At 44.1% G+C, this 18123-nt stretch overlaps 1 protein-coding gene across 3 annotated transcripts in view; it reads left to right on the plus strand.

Annotated features, from left to right (window-relative positions):
* The first annotated feature begins 2328 nt into the window (after nt 1-2328).
* ca8 (carbonic anhydrase VIII) overlaps nt 2329-18123 on the plus strand; it is a 41747-nt gene continuing 25952 nt past the window's right edge. Inside the window, exons 1-2 of one of the 3 annotated variants that reach the window (XM_036134917.1) lie at nt 2329-2414; nt 2538-2722. In XM_036134917.1, the coding sequence (XP_035990810.1) occupies nt 2650-2722 (73 nt within the window). In that variant the 5' untranslated portion in view covers nt 2329-2414; nt 2538-2649. The other 2 variants (XM_036134916.1, XM_036134918.1) reach the window with 2 other exon arrangements.

Genomic DNA, 18123 nt, shown 5'->3' on the forward strand with positions numbered 1-18123 from the left:
CAAAAAACAAACAAACAAACAAACAAAAATCCTCTCTGTTGAAGTAAGGGTGTATTGATCATCCTAAGGCACCATAAGTGATAACATTTAAAAGTTTGTTTCTTTGCTTCCAAGGTGAGTAGTTATACCTCACATACAGGCTGGATTTGTGATGAATTTTTGGTGTAACTTTATGGTATGGCATTAAAAGAGGGATTTATTTTCATACATCTTGACTAAAGAGGCTAATAATTGTAAAAGGTCAAATGTGCTCATGCTACAGTTTTCAGACACATGTCAAGCTTAAGTCACATTTTCATTCAAAGTGTGAAAGAATGCAGTGCAATTTAAACATCAGGAATTAATTAAAGCTTTATCCACGTCAATGTGCATTTTCTCTTTCATGTAACCTTGTAGAAGGTATAAATACCTTTGGGTCACGTAAGCATCTCTGTGTATTATCAAAATATGTGGAGAATGAGGAGGATAGGGGTCGCAGCTGCTCAGAAGTTTAGCATCCTAATCAGACCTAAAGCTCCATGGTAACTCTTCTGCTAGCAACACAATTAAATTAATTCACATCTGAATTTTGTCCTGAGCATCAGTCATCATAGGAGTCTGTCTTTTCTATCATTAAACTCCAACACTTATAAAATCCTTTATTCATATTATCTGACATGACCATTCATGTATGTTGTAGCTTGTGCAGAAATGTAGTGAAAAAGGAGGACAATGGCAAATTCAGAAAATTTGGATCATTTGCTATTTTTTAACCTGTGTTTTTTGTACACCTGTATTGGATTTGTACTCCTATTTCTATCTTATTTAAAAAAAAATTACAGGCTTTTTTTTAATCTTGTCTCATCCTGTTAACTTTAGCCTCACTGTAGTTTCTTACACTGACTTAAAAAAAGTTGGATGAAATTTCGAGAACTAATTTCAAATCCTAATCTCTCATCAGAACCATTATCACGTCTTCGTAACCCTGCCTATAAACTGGAAACTATATGATTGACTTTCTATGAAGAGAAACATGCATTCTTTTAACTGCCCAGCAGGGGGCGACTTCTTTAGTTGTTAAAATTATCGACAGACTGCCAGACAGGAGCAAAGCACAGTTTTCCTGCTTCACACACTTACTCTGAATCCCAAGAAACCATCTTGTTACATAAAATGTAACACATGTTTAGTTTGCAAATCATTGTCACAGTTTGCACAGCCAGTGCCACAGATGACATGTGAAAGGAGTTGAACATCTTGTTGAGACCTTTCAGACTCAACTGTCTATATATATATATATATATATATATATATATATATATATATATATATATACTATAGACACCTGTGATAGACTGGCAACCTGTCCGCTTCTCGACCATTGACAGCTGGAGATAGGCACTAGTACCCCTCGTGACCCCACAGAGGATGGTGTTAGGGATGTGTTAGAAAATGGACGGATGGATGGATGGATGGACTAAAGACACCCTCAGTGAGGTTGCTGTTTTGGACCTCAGGCTCTGGGATGCTTGCATGCTCTGTTTTAGACCTACTGTAAGGAGACAAGGGATCTTGCTGTCATTTCAATTGCACCAAGGACAGTTTCCAGATAAAGAATGTAGGGTAATTAACATCAGCAGCCCGGAGGATGTGGATTAAAAAGAAAGGCACCAAAGAACAGGAGGGACGGTTAACTCTTCCTAACTTTTTTACGTTTAAAACACGTTTCTTTAAAAAAAAAAAAAAAGTACCACCTCTCCTTCTATTTAAAACAAGTTTTATGTATCTTACATGGTGGACATTGTAGAGTCTAGAACCTCACTCAGGACCTCTGCCAAAAGTGGGTGTGGGAATTGAGAACTAGTTTTTTATGTCCATCTTGAAGTCATCAGGGCTGGAGAACAGTCTGGCCTGTCTCTCTGTACATTCGGCCTATTTTTTTCTGTCTGTTTTCTCTACCATTGCCGTTTCCTTCACCCAGGGGTAGGTGTGTGTGTGTGTGGCCTCCGCGAAGAACCCGCAGCATGACCTTCCTGCCAGCATTCCAACACGCAGGCACACAAAATACTGCCAGGAGACCCCAAACAACGGTGAGGTTAAAGCAATATGACACACAATGTTTGACTACACGGTGTGAAACAAATGAGGAAAATATTACAGCAGCCAACATTCGTTTCCCATTGAAGAAGTTCTTATCTGACTTTCTCTGGAAGAAAGTCACAGTGGGCAGGCCCACCTGCAGCCTGCAGAGAGAGCGATGAAGAAAAAGAAGAAAGAAAGAGTGGAGGAGATACAGATAACAGCAGAGAGAGAGAGAGAGAGAGAGAGAGAGAGAGAGAGAGAGAGGGAGGAGGAGCAACACAGAGGAAAGAGAAACAGGCAGACCGCTTCACTCTCATCCGTTAGTGGATTTGTGCACAGCAGCTGAGACTGAGGTAAGGAGGGTTGTAAAGATTTAAAAAAAAACAAAACAGGTAGGACAGAAACTAAATCAAAGACAAAAACAGAAGAAGCGGAAAGAGAGAGCGTTTTTACTCTTTGGGGAATCTGTCCAGCAGGTTGAAGAAACTCAGCTTCGTCTGCAAGTGAATGAACTTGAACCAGCGGGACTGAGAGCTTCCTGGGAACACGGACCGGTTTCCACCCAAAGAGAAGGAGCTGCGAGGCACCATGGCCGACAATGTGAACGAGGAGTCAGATTATATCCCTGGGAAAGATGAGCTGGACTGGGGCTATGAGGAAGGTAGGCTGGTCTCCATATGCACATGAGGGGATGCTGAGAGTCAGAGTCAGGGGGGGGGGGGGGTGACAACGCTGAAATATGAGCCAGAAAGGGTTTTGAAAAGTTTCAGTTTATTAATACTCTGAATGTTTGTTGATTTTGTTATGGGGGGGGACCACTGCTTTTTGTTTGTAAAAGAGGCTGACCCCTCCTCTAAACCCCCCCGTGAGGTCAGTCTCAGTCCCGTTTAGCCAAAGTAAATTAGAAACGTGACTCTTCAACTGTTGTGACAGAGCTGATTGTGCTTGGCAAAAGTTTTCACACCCCTTGAACTTCTCCGCTTTCCTTAACGCCACGGCCGCAAATAATAATGAAATTTAGACCCGAACCACTACGTAATTGGAAAGCGGGAGGAAAGTGATACGTGGCTTTTAGACACGTTCACCAGCAAAATCAAATAAGCGTGGAGTGCATTTGTAGTCATCCCCCTTTAATCTGATACCGCTGAATGAAATCTGTTGACAGGACAACTATCACACCTGTAATCCACAAACATGCTGTTTTTTAGAAGAGTGGAAAGAAGGTCATTGTTGAAAGAAAGTCTTAAGAAGTCCTGCTTACATTTTGCCACAAGACATAAAATGAGAACAAACACGAACTCAACGACTTACATGCAAAACAGTGTGTGAGAAAGAAAAGAAAACACGGCACATCACGTTAAACAGGAAACATGCCGGCGGCGGCAGCATCATGCTATGGGGATGTTTTTGTTGTCAGCAAAGACAGGAGAGCTGGATGTAGTTGACGGGAAGATGGAAGGTCTAAATATACCTAGTAATCCTGGGAGAAAAGCTTTTTAAGACCGCATGGGGTCTAAACCAGACTCTAACACAGGGGTCACCAACATGGTGCCAACGAGCCTGTTCTAAAAAAAAACACAACCCACCTCCAAAACTTTATTTTATTCCGTTACTCTTTTTTGTTCAATCACACTTGCATTTATATACATTTAGAAATGACAATATCTATAACAAAGCATCAGTACTGGTAGCCCTTCATATGACACAACACCGTTGAAGTAGCTCTCGGTTTCATAAAGGTCGGTGAGCCCTGCTCCAACATGTAGCCAGCGCTACGACAATGGTCTGCCTGAGGGTGTCCCAGGCAAAGTCTACACCATCAATCCAGTTAAGAATCACACTGGATACACGAGATATTAAAAAGGGCAATTCACGGGTGCTCTCTATCCAGTCTGATTCACCTTGAGTTTGTCAGGATTTGTTTATTGATGAACTCAGAACACACACAGGACAAAAGTTTGAGAGGTTTATTGAAGGGTTGATGACTGATGGAAGATGTAACCGGAGGTGCAGGAATACAACGGCTCAGGGGTGCAGGTGAAGGCAGGGGCTGACAGCCTGGAGAGAGAGTCCAAACGAAGCTGGGAGGCTTGGCACCGGGCAGAGCTTTCTCAGAGTGGCTAGTCAGGTTAGCAGAACTTGAGAGACACCAGGGCACAGAGCTGAGTTTCTCCAGGGCGGCTAGTCAGGTTAGCAGAACTCTGGAGACACCAGGACACAGAGCAGAACCTCTCCAGGAGCAAACAGTGAACGAATAGTCTTTAGAGTGACTGGCAGGACTAACCTTAACAACAGGAGTGAAACAAAGCTTCCAAGGCAAAACGGGAACTGGCATGGAGAGGTGTGGAAAGATGACGGACCGGCAAAGGAGTGACAGGCAGAGTGAGGCTTAAGTAGGGAGGCTGGCAGGTGAAGTGAGTCTGGCTAATTAGTGGCTGGCAGGTGTGACTAACTGCAGTGGAAGGGAAGGCTGAAGTGAGGGGATGGAGAAACTAAAAACAATAAATAAAGTCAAACCCTAACTAAAACAATTTGGAAAAACCAAATACCAATGGCAACAAAAGCTGAATCAAAACTAAACCATGACATTACCCCCCCCTCAAGGCCGGTCTCCGGACGGCCTAACAAGCCAAACAACAACCAACCCAGGGTGGGTGGAGGGTGGTATGGATGGCGGGCTAGAGTCAAACCAAACTGATCAAAGCAGGGTGGGTGGAGGGTGGCACGGATGGTGGGCCAAAATCAAACAAAAAACTACCCACTCAGGGCGATTCGAAACAAAGGAAAAACAAAGCGGACTAAAAGGGGTTTCTAACAACCCCTGGTAGGCAAAACAAAGAACGTCCAGCGGATGCCGAAAGGCCAACAAAAGGGCGCCCAACCGACGCTGACTGGCAAACATCGCCACCAGGCAAGACGGGCGAACACCGCCACAAGGCAAAACGGGCAAGGCCAGACGCACCAACGCCAGAGGGAAGGAGCAGGCGCGCCAATGTCAAAGGGCAAGTCCAGACATGCCAACGCCAGAGGGAAGAACGGGCGCACGACAGCGCCAGAGGCAAGAAACGGGCGCACGACAGCGCCAGAGGCAAGAAACGGGCGCACGACAGCGCCAGAGGCAAGAAACGGGCGCACGACAGCGCCAGAGGCAAGAAACGGGCGCACGACAGCGCCAGAGGCAAGAAACGGGCGCACGACAGCGCCAGAGGGAAGGAACGGGCGCACGACAGCGCCAAAGGGAAGGAACGGGCGCACGACAGCGCCGAAGGGAAGGAACGGGCGCACTTAACGCCAAAGGGAAGGAACGGGCGTACTTAACGCCAAAGGGAAGGAACGGGCGTACTTAACGCCAAAGGGAAGAAACGGGCGTACTTAACGCCAAAGGGAAGAAAAGGCGTACGACAACGCCAGAGGGAAGAACAGGCGTACGACAACGCCAGAGGGAAGAACAGGCGTACGACAACGCCAGAGGGAAGAACAGGCGTACGACAACGCCAGAGGGAAGAACAGGCGTACGACAACGCCAGAGGGAAGAACACGCCGGGGCGTGAGGGAAACGCCGGGGCTTGGGGAAGAGAACGCCGGGGCGTGAGGGAAACGCCGGGGCACAAGGGAAGCAGAAACATCTAAAATGCCAAGGAACTAGAACGGAGGGCGTACTAAAACGCCGGGGAACCGAGGGCGTCCTAAGACGCTGGGGAACCACAAATCAGAGGGCATCCTAACATGCCGGGGAACCAAGAATCAGAGGGCGTCCCAACACGCCAGGGAACCAAGAATCAGAGGGCGTCCTAACACGCCGGGGAACCGAGAATCAGAGGGCGTCCTAACACGCCGGGGAACCGAAAATCAGAGGGCGTCCTAACACGCCAGAGAGCCAAGAATCAGTGGGCGTCCAAACACGCCAGAGAACCGAGAAACAGAGGGCGTCATAACACGCCAGGGGACTAAGGAACTAAGAGGCCAAAACAGAAACCAAGGAAGCTCGAACCAGCCAAAGCTAAGGAGCATGAAACAGCTCAGGGCCAGGGGTCAGAAATCTAAGTGAGCGCTAAGACCTAAGGAGCGCTGGAAACTAAAAGCGCAGGACAAAAATAAAGAATCAAACCAAGAACTAGAAAATAAGGCAAAACTAGAGCAGGGATAACACCACAAAAGAAAAACTAAGGCAAAACATAAAATCAAAACACTAAAGCAGAAAATGAAACTAAAGCTAACTACGAATGAAGGAAAAAACAAGAAAAACTAGGACTTGAACAAGTACACTAACGTGACAACCAGAGAGCTAAAGCTAAAATGACAAGGCTGGGCAAACCTAGAAAACTAAGGCAAAATCTAGACTCCTAAAACAGAGCAGGAAAAAACAAAGCAAAACAGAGACTAAGTACTCTAAGAAAACAAAGAACCCCCTAAATAATTCTAAACCGAGGAATTCTAAATCAATCAAAACTAAAACCGAGCTTAAACAAAATAAAACAGAAAGCACTGGCCTTAAGGGCGTAGGCAAAGACGGCTGCTAAGCCGCAAGAGTTCTCGTGGAGGTCGTCCTGGACGAGGCAGGCGGCGGAGCAGCATCGCCCGACTAAGCCCTTGAGGAGGGCGGCCCTGACGAGGCAAAGTCAAGCGGCCTGGAGACCGCGGTCGGCAGCTCCGGCCGAACAGAAAAGTCAAAGGCGGGCGCCGTGGTGGACGGCCCCGACGAGGCAAAGTCAAGCGGCCTGGAGACCGCGGTCGGCAGTTCCGGCCGAACAGAAAAGTCAAAAGCGGGCGCCGTGGTGGACGGCCCCGACGAGGCAAAGACGAGCGGCCCGGAGTCCGCAGTCTGCGGCTCCGGCCGAGCAGGAAAGTCAGAGGCGGTCGCCGTGGTGGGCGGCCCCGACGAGGCAAAGTCGAGCGGCCTGGAGTCCACAGTCTGCGGCTCCGGCCGGACAGGAAAGTCAGAGGCGGGCGCCGTTGTGGACGGCCCCGACGAAGCAAAGTTGAGCGGCCCGGAGTCCGCAGTCTTTGGCTCCGGCCGAACAGGAAAGTCTGGTGCGGGCGTCGTGGAGGACGACCCCGGCACGACGAACTAGAAATAGGAGTAGCATCAACTAAGGCCTCATCCTGAGGCGAAACTACTCCCTCGGAGGCCTCATCCTGAGGCGAAACTACTCCCTCGGAGGCCTCATCCTGAGGCGAAACTACTCCCTCGGAGGCCTCATCCTGAGGCGAAACTACTCCCTCGGAGGCCTCATCCTGAGGCGAAACTACTCCCTCGGAGGCCTCATCCTGAGGCGAAACTACTCCCTCGGAGGCCTCATCCTGAGGCGAAACTACTCCCTCGGAGGCCTCATCCTGAGGCGAAACTACTCCCTCGGAGGCCTCGGCCTGAGGCGAAACTACTCCCTCGGAGGCCTCGGCCTGAGGCAGGGCGGCTTCCTCGGAGGCCTCGGCCTGAGGCAGGGCGGCTTCCTCGGAGGCCTCGGGCTGATCTGCGTCGGCCGGCGGAGCGGAGCTTTCAGCGGCCGGCAGAGCGAAGCCTTCAGAGGCCGGCAGAGCGAAGCTTGCGGTGGCCGGCAGAGCGAAGCCTTCAGAGGCCGGCAGAGCGGAGCTTTCGGTGGCCGGCAGAGCGGAGCCTACGTCGGCCGGCGGAGCGGAGCCTACGGTGGCCGGCAGAGCGGAGCCTTCAGAGGCCGGCAGAGCGGAGCCTACGGTGGCCGGCAGAGCGGAGCTTACGGTGGCCGGCAGAGCGGAGCTTACGGTGGCCGGCAGAGCGGAGCTTACGGTGGCCGGCAGAGCGGAGCCTACGTCGGCCGGCGGAGCGGAGCTTTCAGCGGCCGGCAGAGCGAAGCCTACGGTGGCCGGCAGAGTGGAGTTTTCGGGTGGAGGCGGAACCATCTCTTCAGCTACCTCGGACGCTGCCGGGCTACAGGCTTCAGAGGGCGGGTCCTCCTGAACCCCCTCACGGGACCTGAGCGGGAGCGAGTCTTCGGAGGCCTTAAGGCGTCGGAGTGCCCGGCGTCCTAGCCGGGAGGAGCCAGACGGGGGTACAGAGGCTGGCAGAGGGGTGGCTACAGGCCCACGGGGAAGAAGGTCGTCCCGGTCACCGTAATAGAAGCTCCACAGCTGGTCCTCCTCGACATGTGGGGCTCTGATGGATGGAACATTGAGCTTTACTCGGGGAGCCAGCTGCGAGTCATAGAGGTGGTGACATAGGCGACGAAGGGATCTGCGGCTTCTCTTCTCGTGCCCTGGGGTAGCGGCAACAACGCCCACGTAGAACACCTGGGGAGTGGAGTCGGCCTTGATCGGCGGCGCAGGGTCCTGGGCAGAAGCCATCCTGGCGTACCTCTCTTTCATCAGGCGTTCGCACATGTCCAGGTATGCACGGATCTCCGGGGTGTCAGCCCCTGCAGGTAAGTTCCATGTGGTGTCTGAGTTCATCCTTTTGGCCGGTCCGTACTGTCAGGATTTGTTTATTGATGAACTCAGAACACACACAGGACAAAAGTTTGAGAGGTTTATTGAAGGGTTGATGACTGATGGAAGATGTAACCGGAGGTGCAGGAATACAACGGCTCAGGGGTGCAGGTGAAGGCAGGGGCTGACAGCCTGGAGAGAGAGTCCAAACGAAGCTGGGAGGCTTGGCACCGGGCAGAGCTTTCTCAGAGTGGCTAGTCAGGTTAGCAGAACTTGAGAGACACCAGGACACAGAGCAGAACCTCTCCAGGAGCAAACAGTGAACGAATAGTCTTTAGAGTGACTGGCAGGACTAACCTTAACAACAGGAGTGAAACAAAGCTTCCAAGGCAAAACGGGAACTGGCATGGAGAGGTGTGGAAAGATGACGGACCGGCAAAGGAGTGACAGGCAGAGTGAGGCTTAAGTAGGGAGGCTGGCAGGTGAAGTGAGTCTGGCTAATTAGTGGCTGGCAGGTGTGACTAACTGCAGTGGAAGGGAAGGCTGAAGTGAGGGGAAGGAGAAACTAAAAACAATAAATAAAGTCAAACCCTAACTAAAACAATTTGGAAAAACCAAATACCAATGGCAACAAAAGCTGAATCAAAACTAAACCATGACAGAGTTATTATTGTAAATAAAAAAAGAAACGGCGCACAAGGCTCATCAACTCAGAGGGGGTTGCTACAAATACACGCTAAACCTTTCAATTATTTTTTTGGAAAAAATTTATAACTTTTCTTCCATCTGACAAATATGTGTTGCTTTGTTTTATTTACAAAATCCCAATATCCCCATAAAAGCACGCTGATGTTTGTAGCATAATAACATTGCGGAAAGGTTCAAGGGTGTGAGTGCTTTTGCGGAGTAATGCAGCTGCCATAATCCTGATCAAATCTTTCTGTTCTTCTAAAAAAAACAACAACAAGGAGGTTTATAATTTCTACCTATTAACACAACCCAGTTTTAAACAATCACTTTATTATGGTCAGCTGTTCTTTTCCTCTCTCACTGTCTTTCTTCTTTTGCTGCTTTTACTGAGCATCCGAGGATGAACTGTGATACAGTTCTGTGACTCTTCCTGTGAGTATGGCCCAGTGATGCAAAACATTCTATACGCATGATTCAGATATGACTGTTTGACAAGACACAAAAAAAAACCCCACTTACTACATGCTTTTATGATCTGAGCTAATTAGTAATAAAGTAACCCGTGTGAGCAAAGATGAAACTGAAATGTTGACACAACTGAGAAACATCGTAGCAGGACACCTGTGATATTGTCAACTTGCAAGAGGTTTTTTTTTTTCCATTTAAGTTTTTTTTTATTGAATTTTCATACAAACAGACAAAGAAAGAACCAAAATACAAATATAACAACACAATTCCATGCAATCAAAGTCAAAATCAAAAAATGGCACATACCGAGCAAATACGCAGTGATGATTCCATCCTGTGATCTAATCAATGACTTAAATCCATATTTAGTTCATTTTTTTCTTCTTTTACCTGAACATTGATTATCTTAGTGATTCAAAAGAAGCCATCTCTGTCATGGGTTTAATCCAGTCCCCGATCTAGGGTCTGTGGGGACTTTTCCAGTCCCTTAGAATAAGTCTTGCAGCAACAACGAATCCAGCCACTGCAAACCCTGACATTTCTGCGATCAGTCAAGGAGAGATTTATCTGCCAACAAATGCAGCAGCGGTGATTTAGTCTAGTCCACTTTCCCAAATGAAGATAGATACCGATTTCCTAGCCACATTTGCAACATTTATTATCTTGCTGTAGACCCATCTGTACAATCTAATAATGAATACATGCACTTCAAGCATATCTAATAGCCCCACCTTATTCTTGAGATAATATTACTCCATATGTCTTCATTGAGTTTAATATTTAGATCCCTTTGCTCTCACAAAGTCCTTCTTGTTGACTTAAAAGTTGTTTTTGTCAAACACAGAGGCCGACCACACATTACTAGGTGAGTTTAAGCAGTTCGTTATCATATCTACGTTCTGCATCAGTTGTAGATCAAAAGCAGATTACAAACCACACCTGAGTTGTAAATACTTCCAAAAATCCCCTTTATATCATAGTGAAAGCTTCTTTTACCAAACTAAATGGTATAAATGTCCCTTCCACAGATCTAATCTCTATCTCCTATACTTCTATCTCTAGCCATATACGCCCCCAGAAGGGAGATTTTCCTACACGTACAGCCAGGTTTCTCTGCACTAGATCGATAGATTTTTGTGACAGGACCTAAATGACATTAAACAGAGCTAACAGAATTGAATCTGGTGTTTTCAAGTGTCTGCTTTATTAATTAATTTCAAATACAATATTACATTGCTCTAAATCTGGAAGTGCGTTCTTGATTCAATTCTCGACTTCTTACCATTCCACAAAAATGCTTTAATCAGTGTAATACATTGTTTCTGCAGAACACTACTAATGGTTATGTGTATTGTCATGGATATATAATGAACTTAAAACAATCCCAAATAATATCTATAAAAGCTTTTTGGATATATATCAAGTGGAGCACTATAACGAAAGCAGTAATGCTCCATTTATGAAAGTAAATCTGTTGGTCTCTCCTTGGCATTAAGACGGCAAACCTTAATACTAGAATGCCAAACAGGACATGTAAAAAACAAAAAAAAACAACAAAAAAAAAAATCTTAAGTTTTGTTCTCATGAATAGACTTTTTAAACTCCTCCTTTTAACAAGGTACACAAAATGAACCTCAGTCATAAACCTGATCTTGCAGGAAAGCAGAGGATGAAAAGATGCTATACTGAATTTCAAACATAGAAGTTACTTTAACATTTTCCAATACCCTTTCCAGTCTAAGGTTAATATCTTGCAGTCCACTTGTTTAAATCAACTGTTCAAAACAGCTTGGATCCACTGGATTTTCATCTTTTTTTTTTTAAGTTAGTGTTGCATGAGTTTTTTTTTTATATCAACCATTAACATTTTTTTGAGGGGGTTGGGGCCTTACAATAAAGAACTCCAGTAAAATATAGTTAAAAGAACAATTGCATGACTGTCGTTAATACCAAAATCTGCTGCTGTTTTCTCCATTCAGATACAGACAAATTCATTTTCATCCCTGGTAAAACCTCCCCTCCCCGCGGGGAAATGGTGGCATCTTCTGGTCAACTAGCGTAGACAGGAACCATTAGTCACTGTTTTGTGCCGACTGGCAGCGATAGAGCCCTTTCCATCCTATCATCACATCATAACCTCTTCTGGGACTTTAACTGGATCTGTGGGCTTTGCTGAGGAGAGAATACATTTTAGCGTTTTGGCAACAAACGTTGCTGGTGGGCTTGAAACATAACATGAATATATGGAAAAGCATTTAAGTGCAGTGGAGGGTCTATGATAATGTGGGCCTGTCTCCCCTCCAAAGGCCTGAGAAACCTTGCAGCAGGGCATGAGACCAAGAAAAAACTTGGGAGACTTCTATCAGAAAAGTAAGAAATTGATCGCCATTGGGACTTTCACCAGAATAGTAACTCAATAGATGTGGTGAAATCAAAACAGAAACGGTTCTCCTGAAACAAAATCAACCTCCTTCTTTAGTCTCTAGACCTGAATACTACAGAATGCCTGTAGGGGCGAGTAGCCGGACGACCTGGAGCTATGGAGTCAACACTCCTTCACTGAGTAGACTCAAACCTCAACGGTGCTACCAATAACTGTGACACGGGGGAACAAACTATTATTTCCCTATATTGCATTTTCCACCCCTTTGAATAACTGTAGTCAATTAACGGTTGGTTACTAGAAATTTCACACTATGATTATGCCTTTACAATAAAATATGGATTTCCGTGAGGGCACTTTAAACATTTAGCAGGGGTGCTCATAAATATGTTCATATCTGCAGTTTTTCTGGACTCTACACGTGAAAACCGAACCTGCGTTATTTCAGTTCTGACGTTGCAAAATACAAGTAGCGAGCAGTTCGTCAGCTAAATTCTGCCCAAACTCAATGTGACCACAGATGGAGAATGGAGACGTTAAAAAGCTTTTACTGGGCATGGTGCTGCCTCAGGAGTAGACCAAACAACCCATGTTCTGAGGCCTCAGTCCTCAACGTGGCCGTCCGGGGTCTGAGTCCCGGCCCGCGGACCTTTGCAGCACGTCTCTCCACTCTCTCTCAGCCCCATTTCCTGTTGGCTTATGGTGAAATAACGGCCACTAGCGGCAATAAAATCTTAAAATAAAACAAAAAACTTTTACTGTTTGTAAAACTACACTTACTTATTTTTTTCTTCCTTTTTTTCATGAACTAGAACCTGAGACAAAAACTGCCCATGCCCACTGCAAGGTCTGCATGGCACTGAATACTGATGTGATGCTTTCTCTTGGCATACATGTCAGAGTCCTCTGGTTGTTAGTGTTTTTCTAACCAGTGGGAAAGGGCTTCTGGCTGGCTAAACGAACAAGTTTGCAACCCCAGTTCTAGATTTGCATACATGTAAGAGAAGGAGTTCAAATAACTCTTTAAATTAGCAAAATAAGGGAAAATGTAAGAATTTGGTTAAAAAGTAGCAGCAACATCAGCTTTCCCGAGCCTTTGCAGAATTGAACGCAGTGTGGATCTTTTCAGTGCTGTAGTGAAACCCTGGGGGTGTTCAGAAAACTGTTGTCATGGCTTTAGTTGCTGAGGAAAGAGGGAATGTGACGGCCTCCCCACCCTTCTGTGCCGTGGTTCGCCACTGTGGACAAAGGCGTCCGCTCCTGCTGCAGAGAGGCTCCTTCTCCCCCATAAAGTCTCTCTCTGTTTTACATCTTGGCCTGTTTTTAAAAACACATTGCATCTTGTAAACACGTTGCGTCTTGTTCTGCTTTCACCGTGTAGCAAAGTCAACCTCAGAGCTGAAGTAAAACCAGACTTTTGGTGTCACTGATAGTATCAGGCAAGTGACGTGCGGTAGGGTTCATAGCTGGCGAGGCACTGACGTCATCAGAGTCAGATTTACTAATATATACACTCTACAGAGTAGACTCATTGCAAAGTGATGAAGGAGAGTGATTGAGCCAAATCAATTCACCAAGAGACGTGGAAAAAAATATTGATTCTTTGATGAAAATAAATAAAGACTGCACGTCACTGTATCAAGCCTTTCTTCCACATTCAGTCGGAGCAAATCTGTTTAATTTGTATACGTCTAAATATCCTTCTGGAGTGGATCCTATCCGATGTTCTATGGGCCAAAATATGTCACAATACCACTCTCTACCTCACTTTATGCAAGCTTATAATTTTACTAAGGTCACTTGCCCCAGATAGGACAACCCGACCCTCTTTCTGTAACCACAACCTGTTTCATTTTGTTTTAAATAGCTCAACACTCTCGTAGTCACACAGTTGCAATGAGAAATCCTGTTTCAGAGCACATAATTAAAACGCTGCGTGGGCGTAAAGAAGGCTCAGAGACGGCCGAACAATCTTAGAAATACCTGAAAACTATTTGAACTCTGAATTAAAGGAGGGCCCGTGGGTTCTCTTGAGACTCCTTTGTTATCGACAGACCTCATGGATCGCAGTACTCTCAGATTGTTGGATAAGACTAGACTGATTTACGTCCATCTGGAGAACTCGGTTGGTGAATTCATTAAACACCTATAAAGCTTACTCTTTTACAGGAGGAGGTTATTATTATTTTTCTCATAATATTGGATGGGCAAAACCATCTTAGCCAGCAGAGACCACCAGTTTGTTCTACTTCCTTCAGGTCAAAGGTCCCGTGGATTCGGTACAAATATTCTTTTGTCCCAAGTGCTATCAAAGGTATTAATCAACTCATTTTAGAACATTTTAGAATGTTTGACCGTTTTATTCCTCGTTGCTGAGGGTGGTATTTGTGTTGTCGTGTGTGGATTGTGTCTTGATTATCTCTGACTGCTGTTGTGCACCAGGTTTCCCCGCGTGGAACAATGAACAATGGGACTGAAAGGTCTCAGGGCCGTACCTTTAAAACCTGTGGTAGCCCACTATAGCTTTTGAATAAAAAAATGTGGATGACTAAGCCAAAATGATGCAGATAATCACTCTCAGTCCTACTTTGCACCAGACTACGTGATTTCCTATCTTATCAGGTATCAGTTTTCTAAGGAAAGAAACACATTTTAAACATGACAAGAAATGAGGTAATTAAAGTGGATACATACAATCACTAAAATAATTAGGGTCTGCTCTTTTGAATCACCATTACTGCCACCACGTATATGTCAAGAAATAACATGCAACTGTGGGTTTTGATCTTACTGCATGAAATGCAATATAAATAAATTAGAAATATTAATAGATGGGAGCTGGGAATGTTTTTTTACTGAAACATCCTCTGGACGTCGTGCTTGCAAATTCAAGGGGCTCATTTTGTGAGACTGATTCCACCGTGTTGCACCAATGAACACCAAAGGAAATCTTTCCTACCTGTAGCCATGCGTCTGGACAGCTCCTCATTCTGACCACAAAAAGCAGTAACGGCTTCATGGTATTTTTTTTTTGTAGTATTTGTAGCTCAAAAATGGGACTGGGTTTTATTTATTTTAAATGAGCGTGAATTACATTTTTCACATATTTATACTTGTTTTTACAATTTACTTTTTCTTTTGTATTATCTCATGTGTTTCAAATCCCCTCTGTACACTGAAACTAAGCAACTGCAACAATACAATTTCCCTCTGGGATTCCTAAATGGCTGTGATTCTGATAAAACAAACAAAATGCTGGCAGTAAAAACGGTTTATCAAATTACCTTCAGTTTACTTAGGAAGATTTTGATCAACATTGATTGATATTTATATTAAACCGCTAAAAGACAGTGAAAGTAGTTTGATTCCAAACATTAAATTTCCCTTTTCAGCTACATTAAAACTAATATCGTTGATGAAATTGTGAATGATTTTACTGTAATAAGCAGTATTCTAAAACCCTCCAAAATAAATTTTTCTAGAGCGTGATCATGATTTGCTGTTCTTCTTACCTTACCACAATCCACTGGTGTTTATGTTTTGATTTTCATCTGTTTTTTTTCCAGTTTTGATCACCTTCTTGTTGGATCTTGCCTTGATGGGTTCTCTTCTGTGTTGCTGCTGCATGGTGTTGCTTTATCCATTCATTCCTTTGGTGATAGTTTCCCCTCATTAGATTATTCTTCTGTTGTTTTAGATTATTTCTGAAAGATACTTACCTGAGTTTCTTCCTGTGTCTCTCTCATCGGCTACTCATCTCTCCTCTGACTGCTCTGCCTTCTCTCGGCCTCAGCTTCAACTCATTCCCTCCGGTTAGCTCTTCTGGTTTGCTTGTCATTTCTCTCCCCTGCCCCTAGTGCATATATGCTCACCGGTTCTCTTTACTGGATCATTATGTCAGTTACGTGCTCCTGTTTTTTCCTGCTTCCTCTAATCTATCCTCTACTGTAGGACCTGTTTCTTGCAAGTGATTTTCCCAACTGCAAATCATTAAAAATCAATTGAACCAACTTCTTCTCCACTCTGCATTTGAATCTTAAACCAAATCATGACATAGCTGAAGATTTGTGAGCGTAAGAGACTGAAACCCTCTTCATTCTGGCAGCTCCAGTTAATCCTTCTGACTCAGTGGATTGAGATAAATTAAAATTATGAAGTGCAGCAGACCCCATAATCCTAGTTTATCATCAGCCTTCCATACAAGTGACCTTTAAACGGTGTCTGCCTGATTTTAGCACATGCTAGAAATAAATGTAGATTTTAAAAATGTATGTTGAGTACACATAAAAATACATCCATGAACAGTAGAGTGCAAAGGTCTTGACTTGATTGTTGTATGTTTAATATTTTCTTCCAAGGAAATCATTTCACCTTGTTAGGTAGTTATGTTGTTATGTTAAAATTTGTTCAAACTTGTTTACACATTTAACTTGTACTCAAACAGTTTTTATTCAATGATTTATTTTACTTTTTCAACCAATAAGATTATTAATAAAGTGTAACTAGCTGAAAACCGATGAATGAGGCACTTCTTTCTTTTACCCAGTTTCATAACATTTTTGAATTTTTGTTTATTACCTTTAGACCTGAAACTTTTGTTCTTTACTTGTCCACTTTTTTCTCATATTTTTAAGATCCTAATGCAAAATAAGGTGCCATGCAAGAACAAGTCACCAAATACTTGGGCTTCATGGACGACTATCTAAACTCAGCCAGTCTTTGTCTGTATTTAGACCAATAAAATATGTCTAAAATGGGACTTTTTTTCAGCCCATAGCCTTAATCAAAACGTGACCTAAACAAAGACATTGAAATCCAGGCTTGGTAAATCAGGCTACTTGGGGCATTTAGATCATATTAAAGGCACTTTTTCATCAGTAGATGTACTTAACGTCGTCTTAAATAAAACAAAAAGAAATTCCTTGGTGTTAAATACAGGACAGGAGATGAGGGATAAAGACATTTAAAAACTCAGAGAATATTTGAGCTAAAACCAATTTAAAAGATTTAAAGAAAGCCTGGCTCATTGGAAGTAAATCTTATGGCATTAACTGTTTCTGCATGGAGTAACGATTGAGCGTGTGCACAAATGTTTGTCCTGTTTGTCTCTGTGTTGTCCTCTGACGAGCTGGCAAACTGTCCAGAGTGTACATCAGCAGTATAATACTAAGATATTAATAACATTAACCACACTCTCTATTCTTTCAAGCTTCAAAGTTAAATGCCCGCTCTAGAAAACTCACTGGTAAACGTTTGCTGAATAATGGTGGATGTAAGGTTGCAATAGCAGCTTGGCCATCATGGGAGTGTGTGTAAAACTGGTGATTTTTACAGGAATTATGAGGAAGTTGCTAATTCTGTGTAGTCATTTCACATCCATTAGACAAAACCATCTATAACCAGCCCACTTTTATGTTTTACACTGAAGAGATTTGTCTCTCTCTTAGAAAACAGAATATTTAGTTATCATTTTACAGCATGCCATTGGTATAAGGGATATCAACAGTAAAAAGTCTCTGTGTTGATGTTAAGTAACATTTATGTATGCTTTCATATTTTGTCAAGTTACAACCATAAAGTTTTACTAGGATTTTATCTGATAAAACACCAAAAGGTACATATTTTTGGAGTTGAAGTAAATATGGATACATGGTCTTCAAAATATTTTTGGAGGAATTAATTCTGAAAAGTGTGGCATACCTTTAGCCTTTTTTAGATTGAACATCTCTAAACAAGCTCAAGTGGAACCAACTGTGTTCAGCAGTCACATAATTAGCAATTAGATTCCATCTCAATGTACATTAATTGCAGTTTAAATCCAGCTGTTTTGTTAAAGTCTAAAAGAGCAAACAGCGGCAGGAAGAGCAGGGTTATAGCTGTGGAGGTGTCCAAAGCAAAGTAAGGTTATCAACGTCCCAAGGCTAGAAGATCTCATAAACTGACAAGAAAAGCAATAAGAAGTGGCCAGAAGACCCATGGTAACTATATAAAAGTTAATTGGCCCACATGTAAATCACTGTCTGTGGGAAAACACACCTTCCCCATGTTGAAACATGGTGATGGCAGCATCATCAGGCAGGCATGAAATACACTTTATAGTAGGACCAGGACTAAAACATATT

Source organism: Fundulus heteroclitus, unplaced genomic scaffold, assembly GCF_011125445.2.
Source record: "Fundulus heteroclitus isolate FHET01 unplaced genomic scaffold, MU-UCD_Fhet_4.1 scaffold_94, whole genome shotgun sequence".
Classification (NCBI taxonomy): Eukaryota; Metazoa; Chordata; class Actinopteri; order Cyprinodontiformes; family Fundulidae; genus Fundulus; species Fundulus heteroclitus.